Here is a 16,209-nt window from a genome sequence, read left to right as displayed (position 1 = left end):
AGGATCCCAGGAGTGGGGTCAGGGCCCCCAGGAGCCGGGCCAGGATCCCCGTGTGCGGGGCCAGGACTGCCGGGAGCGTGTCCAGGACCCCCGGGAGGGATGAGGGCGCGGCAGTGAGGGGCAAGGGGATTCTCTGTTCCTGCCTAGCGAGTGGAACTCCTGCGCCGAGCCACCCGTGGGACAAGTTCAGGAAAGTCCCGCGCTGCCGCTGCGCCGGGCAGTGTCATCCGGGCCGGCCTCCCAGCACACTCGGCCCCAAAGCCCATCCCGCCGCCAGCGGGGCCCGTTAGGGCGGGGGCGGCCGCACTCGGCGGCGGCGGCGGCACCGCAGGTAGGGCGCGGGCGGCCCACGTGGCGCGGCGGGACGGGCGAGCGAGGAGCTGGGGGGGCTCGGGGTCAGGCCCCGGGTCAGGCCCGGCTCCGGGAGCCCCATGCGCTCTGGCGGCTCTGCGCTCCCCGCGGCCGCCGCTCCCGGCCCGGCTGCGAGGTCCTGGAGCCGGTGATGGTCCTGGGCCGTTCCTGGGGCGGGGGGCCGCCCCTGTGGCCGGGCGTGCAGCCCGTCCGTTCGGTGGCCAGTTGGTTCCGCACCGGCGTTGCTGGTTGTGTTGGATCCGCCGCTTGGGTCTCCCCCGCGCCCGGGCTGAGGGGGGAGCCATGTTTTGTTCCCGCTCTGGTATGGCCGCGTGGTGAGGATCCCTCAGCACCCTGCCCTGACCGCCCCCTTCTCTCTCTCACCGGCAGTAGCACCCTGGCGTGGGGTTTCCCCGGCCTCCTCATCCCGGCGAACGGTGAGGATGGATGGTGGTGGCCTCAGGCGGCCCGGGTAGCCCAGTTGCCCCGAGGTGGGGTTCCCTGTCCTGGGGAGCTCCTCCTTTCCCCTGCCCGGCCCCTCAGGCTGCTCCCCCACCGTGTTTGTGGGGCTGCGTGGGGGAATCTCCGCACCATTTGAGGGTGCTTGATAAACTCTGGGGCGCAGGGAGGAGGTGATCACTGTGTGTGTTTGGCCTTTGATAAAGGCAGGGAGGGCCTGGAAGCTTCGTGGGAGCCATGTCCTCGGAGTGGGTCTGTGGTATTGGGGTACACGCTCCCATGGGGAGCACTCCTGCAGCCCTCAGCGTCTGGTTGAGCTCTGCATCGCAGTGCCGCTTATTGGCCTTCAGGTGACTCTTGGCAGGTGCTCAGAGCTGGACCTCGGGCCTTTGAGGCTGCTCAGGTGGGTGAGTCACCCGAATCCTTCAGCCCCGTGTTCCCCTGCTGGCTGTGCAGGATAGACTGCAGAACCGTGCTCCAGCTCCAGGAAAGGTGCCTTTAGCGCTTGTTTCTGCCTTGCTCACAAGGAGGAGGTGGTAGTATGGTCTTGATGGCCCCATAAGTGTTTGGGGCATGCATCCCCCCTCTGGCGTGGGAATCACTCAGCTGGCCAGGCACTGCGATGGCCAGCAGCTGAAAGCTGGGGCTGCTAGAACTCAGTGCTGGCTGCTGGTAGCCTACACTCGCTGGGCAGCAAGGGGCTGTCAGAACACACCTAGAACCAACACCTACTGGCTCTGGTCCTGGGGTCTGCTCTGGTTGAAGCCTGTTGGCCCCAGGGTGAGATGCTTGGGGAGCTTAGCGGGGCTGGGCTCCATACATGCTGCTGGAATGCTTCAGCCAGGGTGGGTGTTGCAGGTCAGGCAGGAGTCCTGCAACTGAAGGGTGCACAAATGCATCATGAAAGTGAACAGTGCCGGAGGGTTTGAAAGCTGACTCAGGCAAAGGGGATGAGTGTGAACAGGAGGATCATAAGGAAATTTGGAATTGTATCTTTGGCAGGAGAGGTGGAATTTGTGTCCTGAAACAGTAAATGACCTGAGTGCTCACACCCTGCCCCTTAAGTGTGGACCTTTTGCACAAGGGTTATTCCTGTTCTCCAGCTTCAAGCTTTTTCTGAGGAAGAAGGTGGGTTTTCTTACCTGCATCCCAAGGGAGCAGGTATAATTCTGGTTTTGTGCCTTTCTGTGAGCCTTAAGTCTTTTTGTGGTGCACAGGCATCCCATTTTCATGCTAAGTGAGGTAGTTTAGCGCTGCTGGATTCTCCTGGGTGTCTTTGCGCTGAGGTTTCCTTGGCTGTGTCTGGGAGGAAAGGAGCAGTGCTGATAAATGGGCCAGGGCAGGGAGCAGCTGGGGGTGTGCTGGGTGTAAGGAAACTCCCCCAAGCTCCTGCTAGTGCCTTTGTTGGGAAGGAACTTCCTTGGTCTTAGATGAACCGCTGGGGTGAAGCACCTCCCAACTAGGAAAAAGTTCTGCTAGTTTATGGCAAATCTCTCGGTGGGGGTGCCTGTGGCTGTCCTAGCTCCTTGGGAAGGTGTGAAACATTGTTCCCTTGCAGGAGGTGTCACCTGGAAAAGGTGTGAATGGTCGCGTGTGCTTTCGCTTGGCTCCTATTTGGCACAGTTGGCCTGATTTATCTGGCAGCTAAGGTGGAAAATACCCAGTGACTTTAATGCTGTCATTTTAGATCTCCTTTATGAGGAGTTGAAAAGCTGCACGTAGGCTTGGGAGGTGCATCTCATTAAGCCCTGTAGTACAAATCTACTGTTGCACTTTTATGGCTTTTCCCATTTCCTCCTCTGGAATCAGCCTATAACAGACCCTTAAGGAGGTGGGAGCCTCTCACTAGTAGTATCGGTATGACTCACTGTGTCCTTAGAGCCGCTGCAGAGTAGTTTTGTAGCTAGGGAAAATTCACGTGGGGGCTGTAGTTAATTACTGCAATCACCGGAGTGCTACCGGGCCCTCAGGTGTGACCTCCTCTCCTGCCTCCATCCCAGTGCTGCCTTGGTCCTGGTTTGAGGGCTGGGTTCGTGGTGTGAGTGTCCCACTTCCATTCGTGTACTCCTGGGTCCTTGGTGTGACTTCCACCTCCACCTTTGTGCTTTTGAGTCCTTGGTGTGCATGTCCCACCTCCGTCCTGGTGCTTACTCATCTGTGGTTTGAGGGCTTGAAGGTACCAATAATGTGGCAGTGGCTGGGATCAAAATTCAGACTCCTGCTCTTAGGGAAGGGACAGTTTGATGGTAACCGCTGTGAGTTTTTGTGATTTTGCAGCCCCCTGCTTTGCCAAGACACCCGGAGCTGTCTCTGGCTGGCATTGCGGGTCTCTAATGAAAGAATGCTGATGCTATTCCATACTACATTTTTCTCATTCTGAGGATTTCTGGGCGGGCACAGGGTGTCCTGGGAGCGTTCCTGAGCACTGCTAGTGCAGGGAGGATCAACTCTGTGTCCTGGCAGAGCACAACTTGTGCTCAGGGAACTGGGAAACCCTGTGCAGGGGCTTGAGCACCCCCTGTCCCCTTCTGAGACAGGGGCTTGGCTGGCAGCTGGTGCCGTGAGAATCCCTTTCCCTAGGGATGGGGGGGCAGTTAGAGAGGGGACTCTAGGTGCTGTGCTAGGGGCTGAAGCTGATGTGAGCCCAGACTACATGCAAGAGCTGCTTGCTTCACGTAATATTCTTTTAACTGGTCTGTAAACCCCTCTGGTTGCAGGGTTTTGGGTTAGCGGGCTCTAGAAGAGCCATGACCACAGCCAGGCTCTGGTGTAGAAATAAGCCAGGCTTTCTCCCTTGGACTTGTTGGTAGCTTGCTTAAGCTTGACTTCATGCTTTCTCACACCAGTAAGATAGTCGGTCCTTATTGAGCATTCCTGATGCTAACAACCAGGCAAGCTGCCCCAGATGGGAGCTTCTCTGGTGGACACAAATAGCTACTCATCGGTTGGTTGGCTGCCCTCAAAGCTGCCAACAAACTATCCCAGCATCTCACTTTGCAGGGCAGCTTGCAGCCTTTCTTGTCCTGTGCCATGCTGGGAGCGTTTTGGGGGCTGAGGAGCTGTGTCCACCAGAGAGATCAATTGTGCGTGTCCAGGGAAAGACCGCGGTTGTGCCCGGTGGGGTGAGCAGGATGATGTGTGCCTCTGCGGGCTGAGGCTTGTGCTGCAGTGGGGGAGCTGGAGGAGGGTAGCTGCCAATGCTGTGCCCCATGGCGTCTGTCTGTCTGCGTGCCGGTGTTGGCTCACCGGGCCGGCAGACCGGGGCATGTCTGGGAGTGCGTTGGCCATTCCTGGTGGGAAGAGGCACTGAGTGGGCTGAGCTGCTTCTGGCCAAAACCTTGAGCTTGCCTGTGCGGGCCGCTGGCCTTGAGTGAGCCCTGCCTGTGCTGCTGACCTTGGCTCACCCTGGCAGCAAAGGCTGGGGCTGAGCAGGACCTCAATTGACTATTGTCCTGGTGCAGAGCCCTTGGAAGTGCTGGGGAGTCACGTAGGCCATGTGCTGCCAGGTTAAACCCTGGCTGTATGTGCCTGCTAGAATTAGAGCTCTATGCATAATGCTCTAAACCTGCTTAAAACTGGTGCAAGTGGTGTCTCAACTCCTGACAATCTCTATTTCATCTCACTTCAGGCTAGAAAAAGGCCAGACTTGAAGCTATAGAGTGTTCTTTGCTGTGAACAGCTGGTGATTGCCAGCCCCTTCATTTCCCCAGCAAGAGATCTCACTTTACTTTCAGGTATCAGAAGGAGAGATTCTGGGGTCCTGCCAGCTCCCCATGTTGGGCAAATGTCCCATGGATGTTTATGACCCTGTGCTGAGCACTGGAAGAGCTTCTTGTGGTGAGCTGGGCTTGGGGGGGATGGATGTTGCTAATTCTTTGGGCTGGGTTGATGGGAATGAGGGGAACAGCATCCCCCTTTCTGCTGGGGGTTTGAGGGAAGAGGTGTCTCAGGGAGTGCAATCTCTGCTGCTGGCAAGGGGCAACTTTGTGCCCATCCTGCCTAGCCTAGGTGTTTCACTGCTGGCATTGCCAGACCAGAGGCTGGGTCCAGCTTACAAGGGCACAAGGTGCCCAAATGGCCATTGGATAGCTGGGACATCCCTGGACATCTTTTTGCTGTGGAGATCCTTCTCTGGGCAATGCTATGTCCGTCTCAGAAGCTGGGGAAGAAGAGGAAGCAAAGACAGCAGGGCTGGGATGAGCCACTGTGGATTTCACACCTGCTAAGATGCCAGATGAGCCTCTGCTGGCTGCAGCACAAATCTGTGTGGGCACTAGGCTGATGGTAGGTTGTGGGAGAAAGATACGGGTCTCTCAGCTTGTCCCGCTCCATGGAGCGAGAGTTGAGGCTCGCTGCCTGCCCTGCTCCAGTTCCCAGGTACTCTGAGAGCCCTGCTCCAGGGGAAAGGCTTTGTGAGCTCAAAGAGCAGCAGATGCCACTGAGTGCATACCCACTGTAGGGAGCCTTGAGTTGGAGAGATGTATGAGTAGAGGCAGAGGTGTGTTGTGCCTGGGCAGGGCCTCTGCTTGGATGGGCGAATGTCCCTCTTCCTTTGACCCCAGAAAGGAGTGGTGTGAACCACTATAAAGGCTTTGCCCCAGAAATACTTTGGGGCATTTGCAGTGCTCTATAAATGTGAGCCTCTGTCTTTCTGTGCTGGAGTCCTGCCAATCTGAGCTTTCAAAAGTGCAGCAATTTACTGCATTATGTAACTAAAAGTCTTGAAATCATACTGTTCCAGGCCCCTTTGGAGAAAAGAGAACTAGTTGTGCGTGGGACCTAGGAGATGGCAGGGCTTTAGTCTCCTGAGGGATCTGTTTTGAGGTGATACCATCCTCATTGTCTTAATTCCTGCTCTCACTATTGCTGTGCAGAGGAGGGTGGCTGTAGGCTACCCGTTCCTGCAGATTAGTCAGGACTTTTATAGGGAGCAGTTATGATACTCACAGTCATTACTTGGTCTCATCAGTCTTAATTACTGCAAATATGGTTATTTTATTTCCTAATAGGGCAAACTGCAGCTGGCTGCTTGGCAGCTGTGAATTTGATTTCTAATCACATCTTACATGTTGCAGCTCTTCCAAAACAGAGCTGAAAATGTCATAACTATCTCTTCTGGTTGTTTTTGGTTTTTATTTCTCTTTTTGCAAAAGGGAGGGAATCTTTCCAGTTGGGCTGGCTGCCTTACATGTGCTTTATTTTTTTTTTTCCTTACTTATTTGAAACTGCTTATGTATGTGGGCAAGGAGTAAATCGTCAAGAAGCCTAACACAGTTGAATCCTTATTTCTTAATAAGGATTTTCAGTGAGTCAGGGAAGAGTGTTGTGGCATGCAGAACTCTTTGTGTAAACTCTCTGGCATCAGACTTTGGGAATCTTTGGTCTCAAAACCTTGTTCAGCTCAAGGTTTTTCATTGTGCCTCAGCAATGCAAGAGAGGTCATGTCTAACCGGCCAGAAGCCTTTTATTTTACAGAGAGATGCCACCTCAGCACCTGTAGGAGGAGAAATGCTGCTTGTAGGGGAAGAAAAAATAAATTAACCAAGCCACAGTCATTTTGGAGCAGTTGAGCTCCTTGGGAGCAGTGAAAGAATTAAACCAGTGTATATGTCTTGGGAACAAAAGGGAAAAATCCCCAACACCTCATCAAAACCTCCTCAGCCTTTGCCTTGGATGGCTTTTATTGCCTGTAGTTTTAATTAGTGCTCACAAGTAGATTATATTCCTTGCTGGGAGCTTTTATAGCCAACACCTGGTAGCTTCAGCTTTCAAAAATGTTTTGGATAAATCATTGTGGTTGGACGATGCTTTAGGGTTCACTGAAGGCTGTGAAAGCTCAGTGTGACTCAAAGCAAGAGGTGGCGGAAGCTCCAGTGTGCAGCTTGTGCAGGGAGGGCGTGTTCAGCAATTCCCAGTGCTCATGGTGGGTGGGCGGGCTGCTCTGTGTTCCAGGAGACCAGACTGCACTGGGAGTCTCTGTGGAGCCTGGCCATTCCTGCAGTGGCTGTTGGTCCCATGTGGGTGCCTACAGGTATGTGTTGGCCCAGGCATCTGCCTGCTGCCAGACACCAGAGATACGGGCTTATCCTGTTGAGTCCCAGAGAGGAAATCAGAAGAAACGGGCTCTGGCTCCTGGGCATAGTTCAGCTGTGGACGTGCCAGGGGCAGCGTCTTGTCAATGATTCCTTTGTTGGAGCGGCGGGTGGCTTGGAGCTGCTCATGATGGTCATGTGTTGCACTGGCCAGGATGCAGGAAATTACCCTGCCAGTGAAAAATCATTGTCTGGGTCACACTAAACTGGTCTTAGCAGCTTACAGAATCCGACCTCCTGTGCTTTTCTTCCTCTGGCCCCGTGTGGGTCTGGGGCATCAGCGCAGCCAGGTGTCAGATGGCTCTGGCAAAACTGGTGCTGTATCAGATAACTGCTGCCAGTACCTCTGGTGCCAGGTAGGAAGGAGCAGGATCTCCTCATGACTCTGGATCACCAGCTGTGCTTCAGCCAGGACTCTGGGATCCCAGGCTTGGATGTGCACCAAGTGACACAGAGTGAGTGAGTGAAAAGACAGGAGCCCGTAGTCCTGTAGTGTGTGCTATAGGGACGTGCCAGGTAGATGCTGGCATGTCAGCAGCCATGGATGAGATAGTAATCGCTGTGAGCTGGGGCGGATACAGGCTATAAATAGGAGGCTGCACCTCTCTGAGCCAGCACCACACTGCTTTGAAGTTGTCACTCTGTCTGGTATGACCTCGGGAGCTCTGGAAACGACTCTCCTGCTCGAAGGTGGCTTTTATCTTGAGTGCAAACCTAAACAGCAGATGGCTGTGGAGTGAGGGGTGGGCTCTGGTGAAGGAGCCTAATGCTGTCCCCTTGGCTGGTGGTGCTTAATATGGTGGGTGAGGTGGGGGTATTTCTGGCTATGAGGCTGGGGAGGGCTGCAGCCCATCGGAAAATGCCTTCTGAAATCCCTGGGGGTACACAGGAGTTCTGGGGCTGGTAGTGATTTCTGTTGCTTTGCATGTTGTGATCCTTGTTTGTGAGCAGCTGCCCTTGCTACAGTTCCTTGCTGTGATGCCTTGTGCTGCTCTCAACTGCCTGGACCAGCCTTCATTTGGAGTAACAGCGGCTTTGGATTATGATCTAGTTCTGCTGCTGTGTGGGCCCGTGCATGAACAGCCTGATCTTGACTTCTGAATTGCTCTGAATCGGCCTCTCTGAGGGAATTCCACAGTTCAGCAAGCCTGAATGACCTTTTCCTGTTTTTTGTTTTCTAGTCACTTCTAGTTTTGAACTTTTTAGGTGAATTGTTTGTATACTTGGGTGCTTTGTGAAACTGCTGTAGCCTTTTTGATCAAGGTCAAGGAGGAGGGTTTGGATGCAGTTGGGTCCAGAGGTGCCCTGCCAGGGCCATACCACAGGGAGAACCAGGTTCTGCTGGGACTGCTCTTTGTGGATTCACCTCCCCCTTCTCTGGTGGCATATGGGAGCCTTCCTTGGTCACTGCTCAGGCTAAATTTAGCCATAGCTCCTGACCTTTGGGGATGGTGGGTGTGCTGTGACACCCAGCTGCCCTTTTTCAGCAGAAATAGAGGTGTCCTGTTCAGCTCGTGCATAGGGACTTACTTCCCCTCAGTGTGTCTGCATTTAAAAACCTTGCTGTGCAGCTCCTGCTCTAGGTGGCCTGGGGCTTACTGGGATTTTGCAGTGCTGGGGCTGCACTCCTGGAGATGCTGTGGGAGCTCTGCCTGTGAAGATGAGTCCTGGCTGCTGTCACAGACACTGCCTGCTCTTTCCGGCTTAGGTCAGGGTATCATGTCTTAAATTTGTCACTTAAAAATGTGTGCTGACTGGGGTCTTAAAGGCCAGCTGCAATCTGAGCGTGTGCTTTGGAGTGGCCCACTGTGCTGGTGATCCTGGGGTGTTCTCACCTCACGGATCAACTTTCCTTGTGGTGGTGGGGGCACTGGTGTAGTGCCAGCCTTGCAAACAGAGCTTGAGCCGTGCAGTTGTATGCCAGGAGCAGAGATTCTGCTTTCAGCTGAGGCAATGCTTTGTCCTTTGCAGATCTTTGATCCCCAACCGAATCATCGCTGACGATTTAAGATGCCACCGGCCATCGGAGGCCCTGTAGGATACACTCCTCCTGAAGGAGGATGGGGATGGGCTGTGGTCATCGGAGCCTTCATTTCCATTGGTTTTTCCTATGCCTTCCCCAAATCTATCACAGTGTTCTTCAAAGAGATTGAGGTCATCTTCAATGCCTCCAGCAGCAAAGTCTCCTGGATCTCCTCCATCATGCTGGCTGTTATGTATGCAGGAGGTAAGTGGGGTGGAGGCAGTGGTACTTGTGCTCCTGCATCACAGCACAAGATGCTGCTCTCCTGCTGGGGCTGGTGATTGTAGGGACAACATCCAATATTTTGCTAACACTTTGAATTCCGTCCTTATCTGAGAGCAAAACCTCCCTTAATGAGTTTTCTTTAAGGAGGTTGCTCAGAAAGTTCAGTTTAATGCCCAGAATGCAAAAACCGGGTTAATCTGTCCTCTTCTGCAAAGCTGTAAAATCTTTCCGGGGAATTATGACTTGTGTAATTCTGCCCTTGTCCTTGTTACAGTGGGTTGCAGATGCTGTGTCTACTCCCAGCATCCTCCTGAAGGGCCAGGGAGTTGCTGTGGCTACATGTGCTCTTAGAGGCACTTTCAGATAAGACATTGGGGTTTTATTATTTTGGTTTTTTTTTTCCAATTCAGGGAATAGTGGGTGTATGTAGGGATCTGTCCTCAGTTTCTCGTCAGCTCAGTTGTGCTTGGAGTGCACTGAAGCCTCGTGCCACATGTTACTGCTTGCTGGTGTCAAGCAGTGCCATAGGCAGCTTGTGCTGTTTGAGGATGGTAGTGTGCCCTGGAAGTACAGAGACATGAGCAGAATAAGGCAAACCCACCTAAACTAAAACAGCTTCCCTCTCTCCCCTGTCCTTCAGAAGCTGCCTTTTGAAGGCTTTTCACTCTCAAGCTGGGTACTTTATGCATGTTTTTAGTGGGTGAGGAGCATGCAGAGTGTTCCTGGTCTCCAGAGCCTGGGGTCTTGTATGTGCCTGCAAACACAGTGTCGTGCTGTGCTGAAAGAAACACTGTGAGCCTGCTGTTGTGGCCACTTCAGAGGCAAATGGGAGCTTGTCCCTGCTGCCAGTCCCCAGCTGGCGAGTTGCCTGCAGCCTTGTTGGATTTGTGCATCCAAAGAAGCTGACGTCAGCTCCCGGCTGAGCACGAGGCTTTTCCTTTGCAGGGAACAGGCTCTGCTTTGTCCTCGCTCAGCTAGCGAAGCGACCAGCACATTTCCCTGCTCCAATGTTGTAACAAGCTTGTAAACCGTGTAACTGCCTTAATGAGACCCAATCTGGGCCATTCCTCCTCTCCCAATAGTTCAGAGCTGGTTCTTCTGGGGGCACTGTCTGGAGCTGCCTGGCAGCAGGGATAAGAACTCCCTCCTCCAGTACGGGAGTAGTGGTTGTCCCCATGTCCCCCTCCTTCCATGTGATACTGTCTCTCCTGCTTCCACTGAACTATAGCTGTTAAATTCCAGCAGCTGCTTGCCTGCTCTTGAGCTGCTTGCCCATATGCTGGTGGCAGGGATGCTGAAAGTACCCCAGATCTACCTGGGTGCATTTTTCCCCCAGAAGGTGGTCAGGTACTGAACAGGCTTCCCAGAACAGTGGCCACTGCCCCAAGGCTGCCAGAGCTCAAGGAGCATTTTGGACAATGCTCTCAGGCAGAAGGTGGGATTGTCCTGTGCAGAGACAGGAGTTGGACTGGATTCTTGAGAATCACTTCCATCTCAGGACTTTTTAGTCATCCCCCAGCTGCTGAAGCACAGGAATCGCTGCTGCTCCATTCATTCCTGTCTGAAACCAGACCCTTTACAGAGTGTGAATTGTGCTGGAGCAGTCCCAGTGTGCATCCCCGTGTGCTGATTTCCCTGTGTCCTAGGACACCTGCTTGCTAGGAGGCTGAAAAAGTAGTTCATCCTCTGGAATCTCACAGAGCTGGGGCAGCTTCTCTCCTGGGTAGTGCTAGGTGTGAGGAAGCAGCACATTTCCCTACAGCTGCCCTGTGCCATCGCCATCAGGATGCATGGATGTCACAGTGTCAAATGCTCCTTTGTCAGCCCCACATTGGGATTAGATTCCATTACTTACGTGGTTTTGGCAGCTTGAGCAATCAAGTTAGATCAGGTAATGTTTAGTCAAAAACACTTCCAGTGAATCTAGAAAAAAGGCATGAGTGTGAGTTTTTTTCCTTTGAAAAAGGGGGGGGGTGGGGGCAATTGCCCCTAGAGTACCTGGCATTGCCCAGCTGGGTGACTTCCTCCTGATTGCTCTTTGGACCCTGCTATTTCTAGGTGGACTTCCCGGAAGAAGAGTCGAAAGGCAGCCACAGCCTTTCAGGGGCATCACGTTTGCTGAGTTCAAGGTTCAGGTTTTGCAAAGTGCTGAGTGCTCTGTGGGACTTGCGATATGGCAGCTCCCAGGTGCTGCTGCTGCTGCCTCTCACAGGACCAGAGCCATGGGCCATCCCTGGTGGCATTGCTTTGGAGCCTCTGGTAGCAGAGAGCAGAATGCTGTGGGGCTGGGAGCAGCTTCTGCAGCACCAAGGCTTCTGTAACCTGCTCCAGGCTTTGTTTAAACTGGGCAAAAAGGTCAAGTACCATCTGAGGACCCATGAATAACATGTTGACAACCTCTCTGTCTGTTAATGGCAAAGCAAGGTCTGTTAATATTCAATGGATGTTCATTCAGTGTATTTAAATACATTTTAGTGTCTGTAGAGCATGCTTGGCAGTCTCTAATCACTGTTTGCTTTGGATTAAAGCACCTGATACTGAAGCACTTAAAACGGCAATTGGGCCCTTGTCTGCATTAGGGGTAGCAGTGAAAACAGAAGCACCCCTTGTCCTGGGGCAGTGCTGCTTCTCCCCAAGCCCTGGGGAGCTTCACCTGCACCCAGAGAAGGTATTTCCTCACAGCTTCATCTAGTCTTGATCAGAAACCTCTGGCAGGAGATGTGCAGTTGCTTTGTGGCTGAGACCCCAGCCCATGGTGGGTGGGTGGCTGTAAGTAGGGCAAGAGCCCACAGCACAGCATGAGGCAGGTGGCTTCAGCCTGTCCCAAAGCCCTGTCTCTGAGGGAAGCTGGTGGCCAGGCAGCTCCTATTTCAGCCCACAGAAGGCAACTTGCTCAGAGAAGTCAAAACTTTGTGTTTCAACAATTCTCTCTTATGGTTAATTTAGATTAGATATTTAGGAAGAAATTCTTCCGTGAGGGTGATGAGGCCTGGGCAGAGAAGCCTAGGAAAGCTGTGTCTGCCCTGGAAATGTTCAAGATGGGGTTGGGATGGGCCTTGCAGCAACCTGTTCTAGTAGAAAGTGTCCCTGCCCATGGCAGGGAGCTGGAACAAGATGATCTTTAAGGTCCCTTCCAACCCAAACCATTTTGTGATTCTCTTATCTCCAGCTGCCTCCGAACCTCCTGTCCTTTCCCCTTACCTCAGTTCTCTCACTGGGAGAAGCAATGCTGTGTGGAAGCTGGAATCCTCTGGCAGTAAAGCTGCATGTGCTTGCATGTGTGTTTGGTCTCTCATGCAAAGATAACTCCTGTCTGGATGCATCTCCTTTGTTTGCCCAGGTCCCATCAGCAGCATCCTGGTAAACAAGTATGGCAGCCGGCCCATCATGATCGCAGGCGGCTGCCTCTCTGGCTGCGGCCTGATTGCAGCCTCCTTCTGCAACACGGTGGAGGAGCTCTACTTCTGTGTTGGGGTCATAGGGGGTAAGTGACAGCTCTGCCCTGGTGGGGCAATGAAAGGAGCAACTTCAACCCTGTAATTATTAGTTGATGTCTGAATTTGCATAAATTCTGGTTCTTGTCACTGTCTGGGTGCCTCTTTAGCTGGCAACAGGGGCTGACTCCTGTTCATGCCAGCTGGGAAGTGGGTGGATCAGGTGTTAGGATGCACTGTCTGGGGTACTGGTGGAATCACCATCCCTGGAAGTGTTCAAAAAGCTTGTGGATGTCACACCTGGGGACATGGGTTAATGGGGACCTGGCAGTGCTGGGGCAATGGTTGCTCCATGATCTTAGAGGGCTTTTCCAACCTAAATGATTCCATGATTCTAAATTGGAAATGGAGCTGTGAACTCCCCAGAATTGAAACCCCACTTGTTTTACCAGCTCTTCTGACAGTGCTGCTGGAGGCATCCAAGCCTTGAGCCCCTTGTCTCTCTCTTGCAGGCCTTGGACTTGCCTTCAACCTGAACCCTGCCTTAACCATGATCGGCAAGTACTTCTTTAAGAAGCGTCCACTGGCCAATGGGCTGGCAATGGCAGGCAGCCCTGTCTTCCTCTCTACCCTGGCACCCGTCAACCAGCTCTTCTTTGGCATATTTGGCTGGCGTGGCAGCTTCCTCATCCTGGGTGGCCTCCTGCTGAACTGCTGCGTGGCTGGATCCCTGATGCGGCCCATTGGTCCCAAGCCGGATCAGATGAAGAAAGAGGCCAATAAGGAAGTGCAGCAGGAGGCTGGGAAAGCAGGGAAAAAGGATGATGGTGACACCAGCACAGACCTCATTGATGGAAAGGCCAAGAAAGAGAAGAGCTCAGTCTTCCAGACAATCAACAAATTCTTGGACCTGTCTCTATTCACACACAGGGGCTTCCTGCTCTATCTGTCAGGCAATGTAATCATGTTCTTCGGGTTGTTTGCTCCCTTGGTCTTCCTCAGCAATTATGCAAAGAGCAAGAAGATCGCTAGTGACTCTGCAGCCTTCCTGCTCTCCATACTGGCCTTTGTGGACATGGTGGCCAGACCTTCCATGGGACTGGTGGCAAACACCAAGTGGGTCAGACCCCGCATCCAGTATTTCTTTGCCATCTCTATTATTTACAATGGGGTTTGCCACCTCTTGGTCCCCATGTCCACCAGCTATGCTGGCTTCTGCATTTATGCTGGCTTCTTTGGCTTTGCCTTTGGCTGGCTGAGCTCAATCCTGTTTGAGACCCTGATGGACCTGGTGGGAGCTCAGCGGTTCTCCAGCGCTGTTGGCCTGGTGACCATTGTGGAGTGCTGCCCTGTTCTTCTGGGACCTCCTATGCTAGGTAGGGTGTGCTGTGCCTGGAAAACTCACTTGAGGACATGGTTTTAATGGGGTGGTGCTGGGTTGGTGATTGATGATCTTGAAGGTCTTTCCCAACCTTAATGATTCTATGGTTCTTTGACTTTGGCTGTCCTGCCTGGACTTGCTGAGTGGTGGTGGGTTCCCTTGAGCCATGGGCAGCCCATGGCATTGGGACAGTGGTCAGGAGACCACCCCAGCATCTGAGGAATGGCCAAGGAAGTGGGATCTGAACCTCTGGCATAGGGTAGGGGAGCAGGGAATTTAAGGAATGTGGGACAGGTCCTTGTCTGAATGTGAGGATGGTGGGCTTGGGCTGCTGTTGGGAATATCTCCATGACCTGGTGCTGCTTCTGGGGGCTTCTTGCTAATCTGTATCCTCTCTTATCTTTTAGGGAAACTCAATGACATATATGGTGACTACAAGTACACATACTGGGCTTGCGGGGTTGTCCTGATCATCTCTGGGATCTACCTCTTCATTGGAATGGGCATCAACTATCGCCTGGTGGCCAAGGAGGAGAAAGCGAAGAAGGAAGGGAAGGGGGATGAGACCAACATTGATGAGGCTGGGAAGCAGAAGGAGGCAAAAAATGATGTGGCCCCCTCATCTCAGAAGAATGTGGAGGGTGGTGTCAAAGAGGAGGAGAGCCGCATGTGAGGGACCGGTGTCAATCCCGGAGTGTCGGGGAAGCGCTGCTGCCCTGGTGCGGCAGCCGGGGCAGAGCTCTGCGGGTGTGGGGGGCCGTAAGAAGTGTTTAAACCGGGTGTTCATTTTTAAACAGGCTCTGAATTGTCTTTCCATCTGTGTTAAACAAAGGTAACAGGACTACACATGCAGTATCCTCGTGTGTCCAGGGGCAGGGGGGCTTTTATAGTCTGGCTTTTTAACAGTAACATGAATGTACTAATATGTGCCTTACAGTCTCCATATCTAGCTGAATCTGAATGAGCCTTAACTCTAAACTGTGCTTTAGCTCTGTATTCTGCTTGGGGTTGGGGGGTGGGGGGATATGTGTGTGTTTTAGGGAGTTTTGTTGTTAAAAAGCCATAAAAAGCAGGATACTGGATTTGTTGAAGCACAATGGGCTTCAGGGCCGGCCCTGGATGAATACTGCTTCACACGCTTCTTACTGCAGGTCCTCTGCAGGGGAGATGCAGGCATGGGGCAAGGTGCTCCTTAGCCCCCATGCTCAGTGCCTCCTGGCTCTTTAGGTGGTCTTTAGGTATGTTTTGAAAACACTTTAGCTACTGTAGTTCTTTAAAATCCCTGTTTTTGTAGCTGTTCTCATGGGATATTCAGGTTGAAGAAAGAAAGATGGCTGTGGTTCTTGCTGGGCATCACCCACTCCAGGGCTGTGGCAGCCCTGCTTGCCCAAGCCTTCCCTGGGGAGTGTTGGGGTTCCCTCTGCCTCCCCACTCTGCCTCAATAGTGCCTCTTCTCAGCCCAGTGCTGGGTGGTGTGAAATGGGCTCAGGTTGTGGTGCTGGCATTCACGCTGCTGTTGGCTGTGCTGCCCCATCCTGCCCCTGGGGTGGGCTTCCACCAGAGCATCCCATCCAGCCAAGTTTTGGGTGCCTGACCTTGGGCGGAGTGGTGAGGTGGGTGGAGATGGTACATCCCTGAGACTTTTTCTGCTTTTGCTCTTTTATCTGTTAGAGAAACCTCTTTTACTTGCTTCTGTTCAACTGAGATCTTAAGGCGGTGGATGCTGAACCTCTCACATCTAGGACACGGAGGGGGGAGGAAAGAATTTGTACGTATTTATTTTTTATTTTTTAGTGTTGGAAAATATCTCAACGTACGTGGAGCAGGTTAATGGCTCTCAAGTTCTAGTAAATGTTGATCAGAATTCATGTTAAGAGGCTTGAGTTTTTTCAAATAAACTTGTTTTTTTACAATTTACCCATCAAATGTTGAACTTCTTTCTTAGAAGTGAGATTTCTATGTGCCAGATCCCCTAGATTTAGGGTCAGTTTTGGGGACAGGGTGAGTGGGGCTGTGGTGGGCCCTGGCTCTCCACTTGCTGCTCCAGCACCCTGTGGAAACTGGACACATACTGTGAGGGTGAGATGCCCCTTTCCAGCTGGAAGAGGAGGCTTTGGTTGGCAGTTAGGATGGCAAGAGCATAGTGTCCTCATGCACTGTGGTTTTAGAAACCTATAAAAACCCTTGAGAACTCCCCTGATTTATGAGGGGGAGGGACATGCACTTAAAAGTCTGAGTAATGTG

At 52.7% G+C, this 16,209-nt stretch overlaps 2 protein-coding genes across 8 annotated transcripts; one reads left to right on the top strand and one right to left on the bottom strand.

Annotated features, from left to right (window-relative positions):
* Window positions 1-143: 143 nt before the first annotated feature.
* LOC120495862 (translation initiation factor IF-2-like) lies at window positions 144-1,389 on the bottom strand. The gene is made up of 3 exons (XM_039695777.1): window positions 1,335-1,389; window positions 736-1,110; window positions 144-640 (listed from the first exon to the last, which is right to left on the bottom strand). The coding sequence occupies exons 1-3, from the start codon at window positions 1,387-1,389 to the stop codon at window positions 144-146; spliced, it is 927 nt and encodes a 308-aa protein (XP_039551711.1).
* On the top strand, window positions 290-15,882 carry SLC16A1 (solute carrier family 16 member 1). 7 transcript variants are annotated; one of them, XM_039695714.1, is made up of 6 exons: window positions 313-331; window positions 4,545-4,647; window positions 8,874-9,129; window positions 12,491-12,634; window positions 13,097-13,960; window positions 14,373-15,882. In XM_039695714.1, exons 3-6 carry the CDS (start codon window positions 8,913-8,915, stop codon window positions 14,636-14,638), a joined length of 1,491 nt encoding a protein of 496 aa, XP_039551648.1. In that variant the 5' UTR covers window positions 313-331; window positions 4,545-4,647; window positions 8,874-8,912; the 3' UTR covers window positions 14,639-15,882. The 7 variants fall into 7 exon arrangements, with proteins under 7 accessions (XP_039551651.1, XP_039551648.1, XP_039551655.1 ...); XM_039695715.1 differs by lacking the exon at window positions 313-331 and adding an exon at window positions 1,838-1,938; XM_039695717.1 differs by lacking the exon at window positions 4,545-4,647 and having other exon boundaries at window positions 290-331.
* Window positions 15,883-16,209: the final 327 nt, after the last annotated feature.

Source organism: Passer montanus, unplaced genomic scaffold, assembly GCF_014805655.1.
Source record: "Passer montanus isolate IOZ18808 unplaced genomic scaffold, ASM1480565v1 scaffold93, whole genome shotgun sequence".
NCBI lineage: Eukaryota > Metazoa > Chordata > Aves > Passeriformes > Passeridae > Passer > Passer montanus.
The sequence above is the reverse complement of the archived record's forward strand: the minus strand, read 5'-3'. Positions and strand labels throughout refer to the sequence as shown.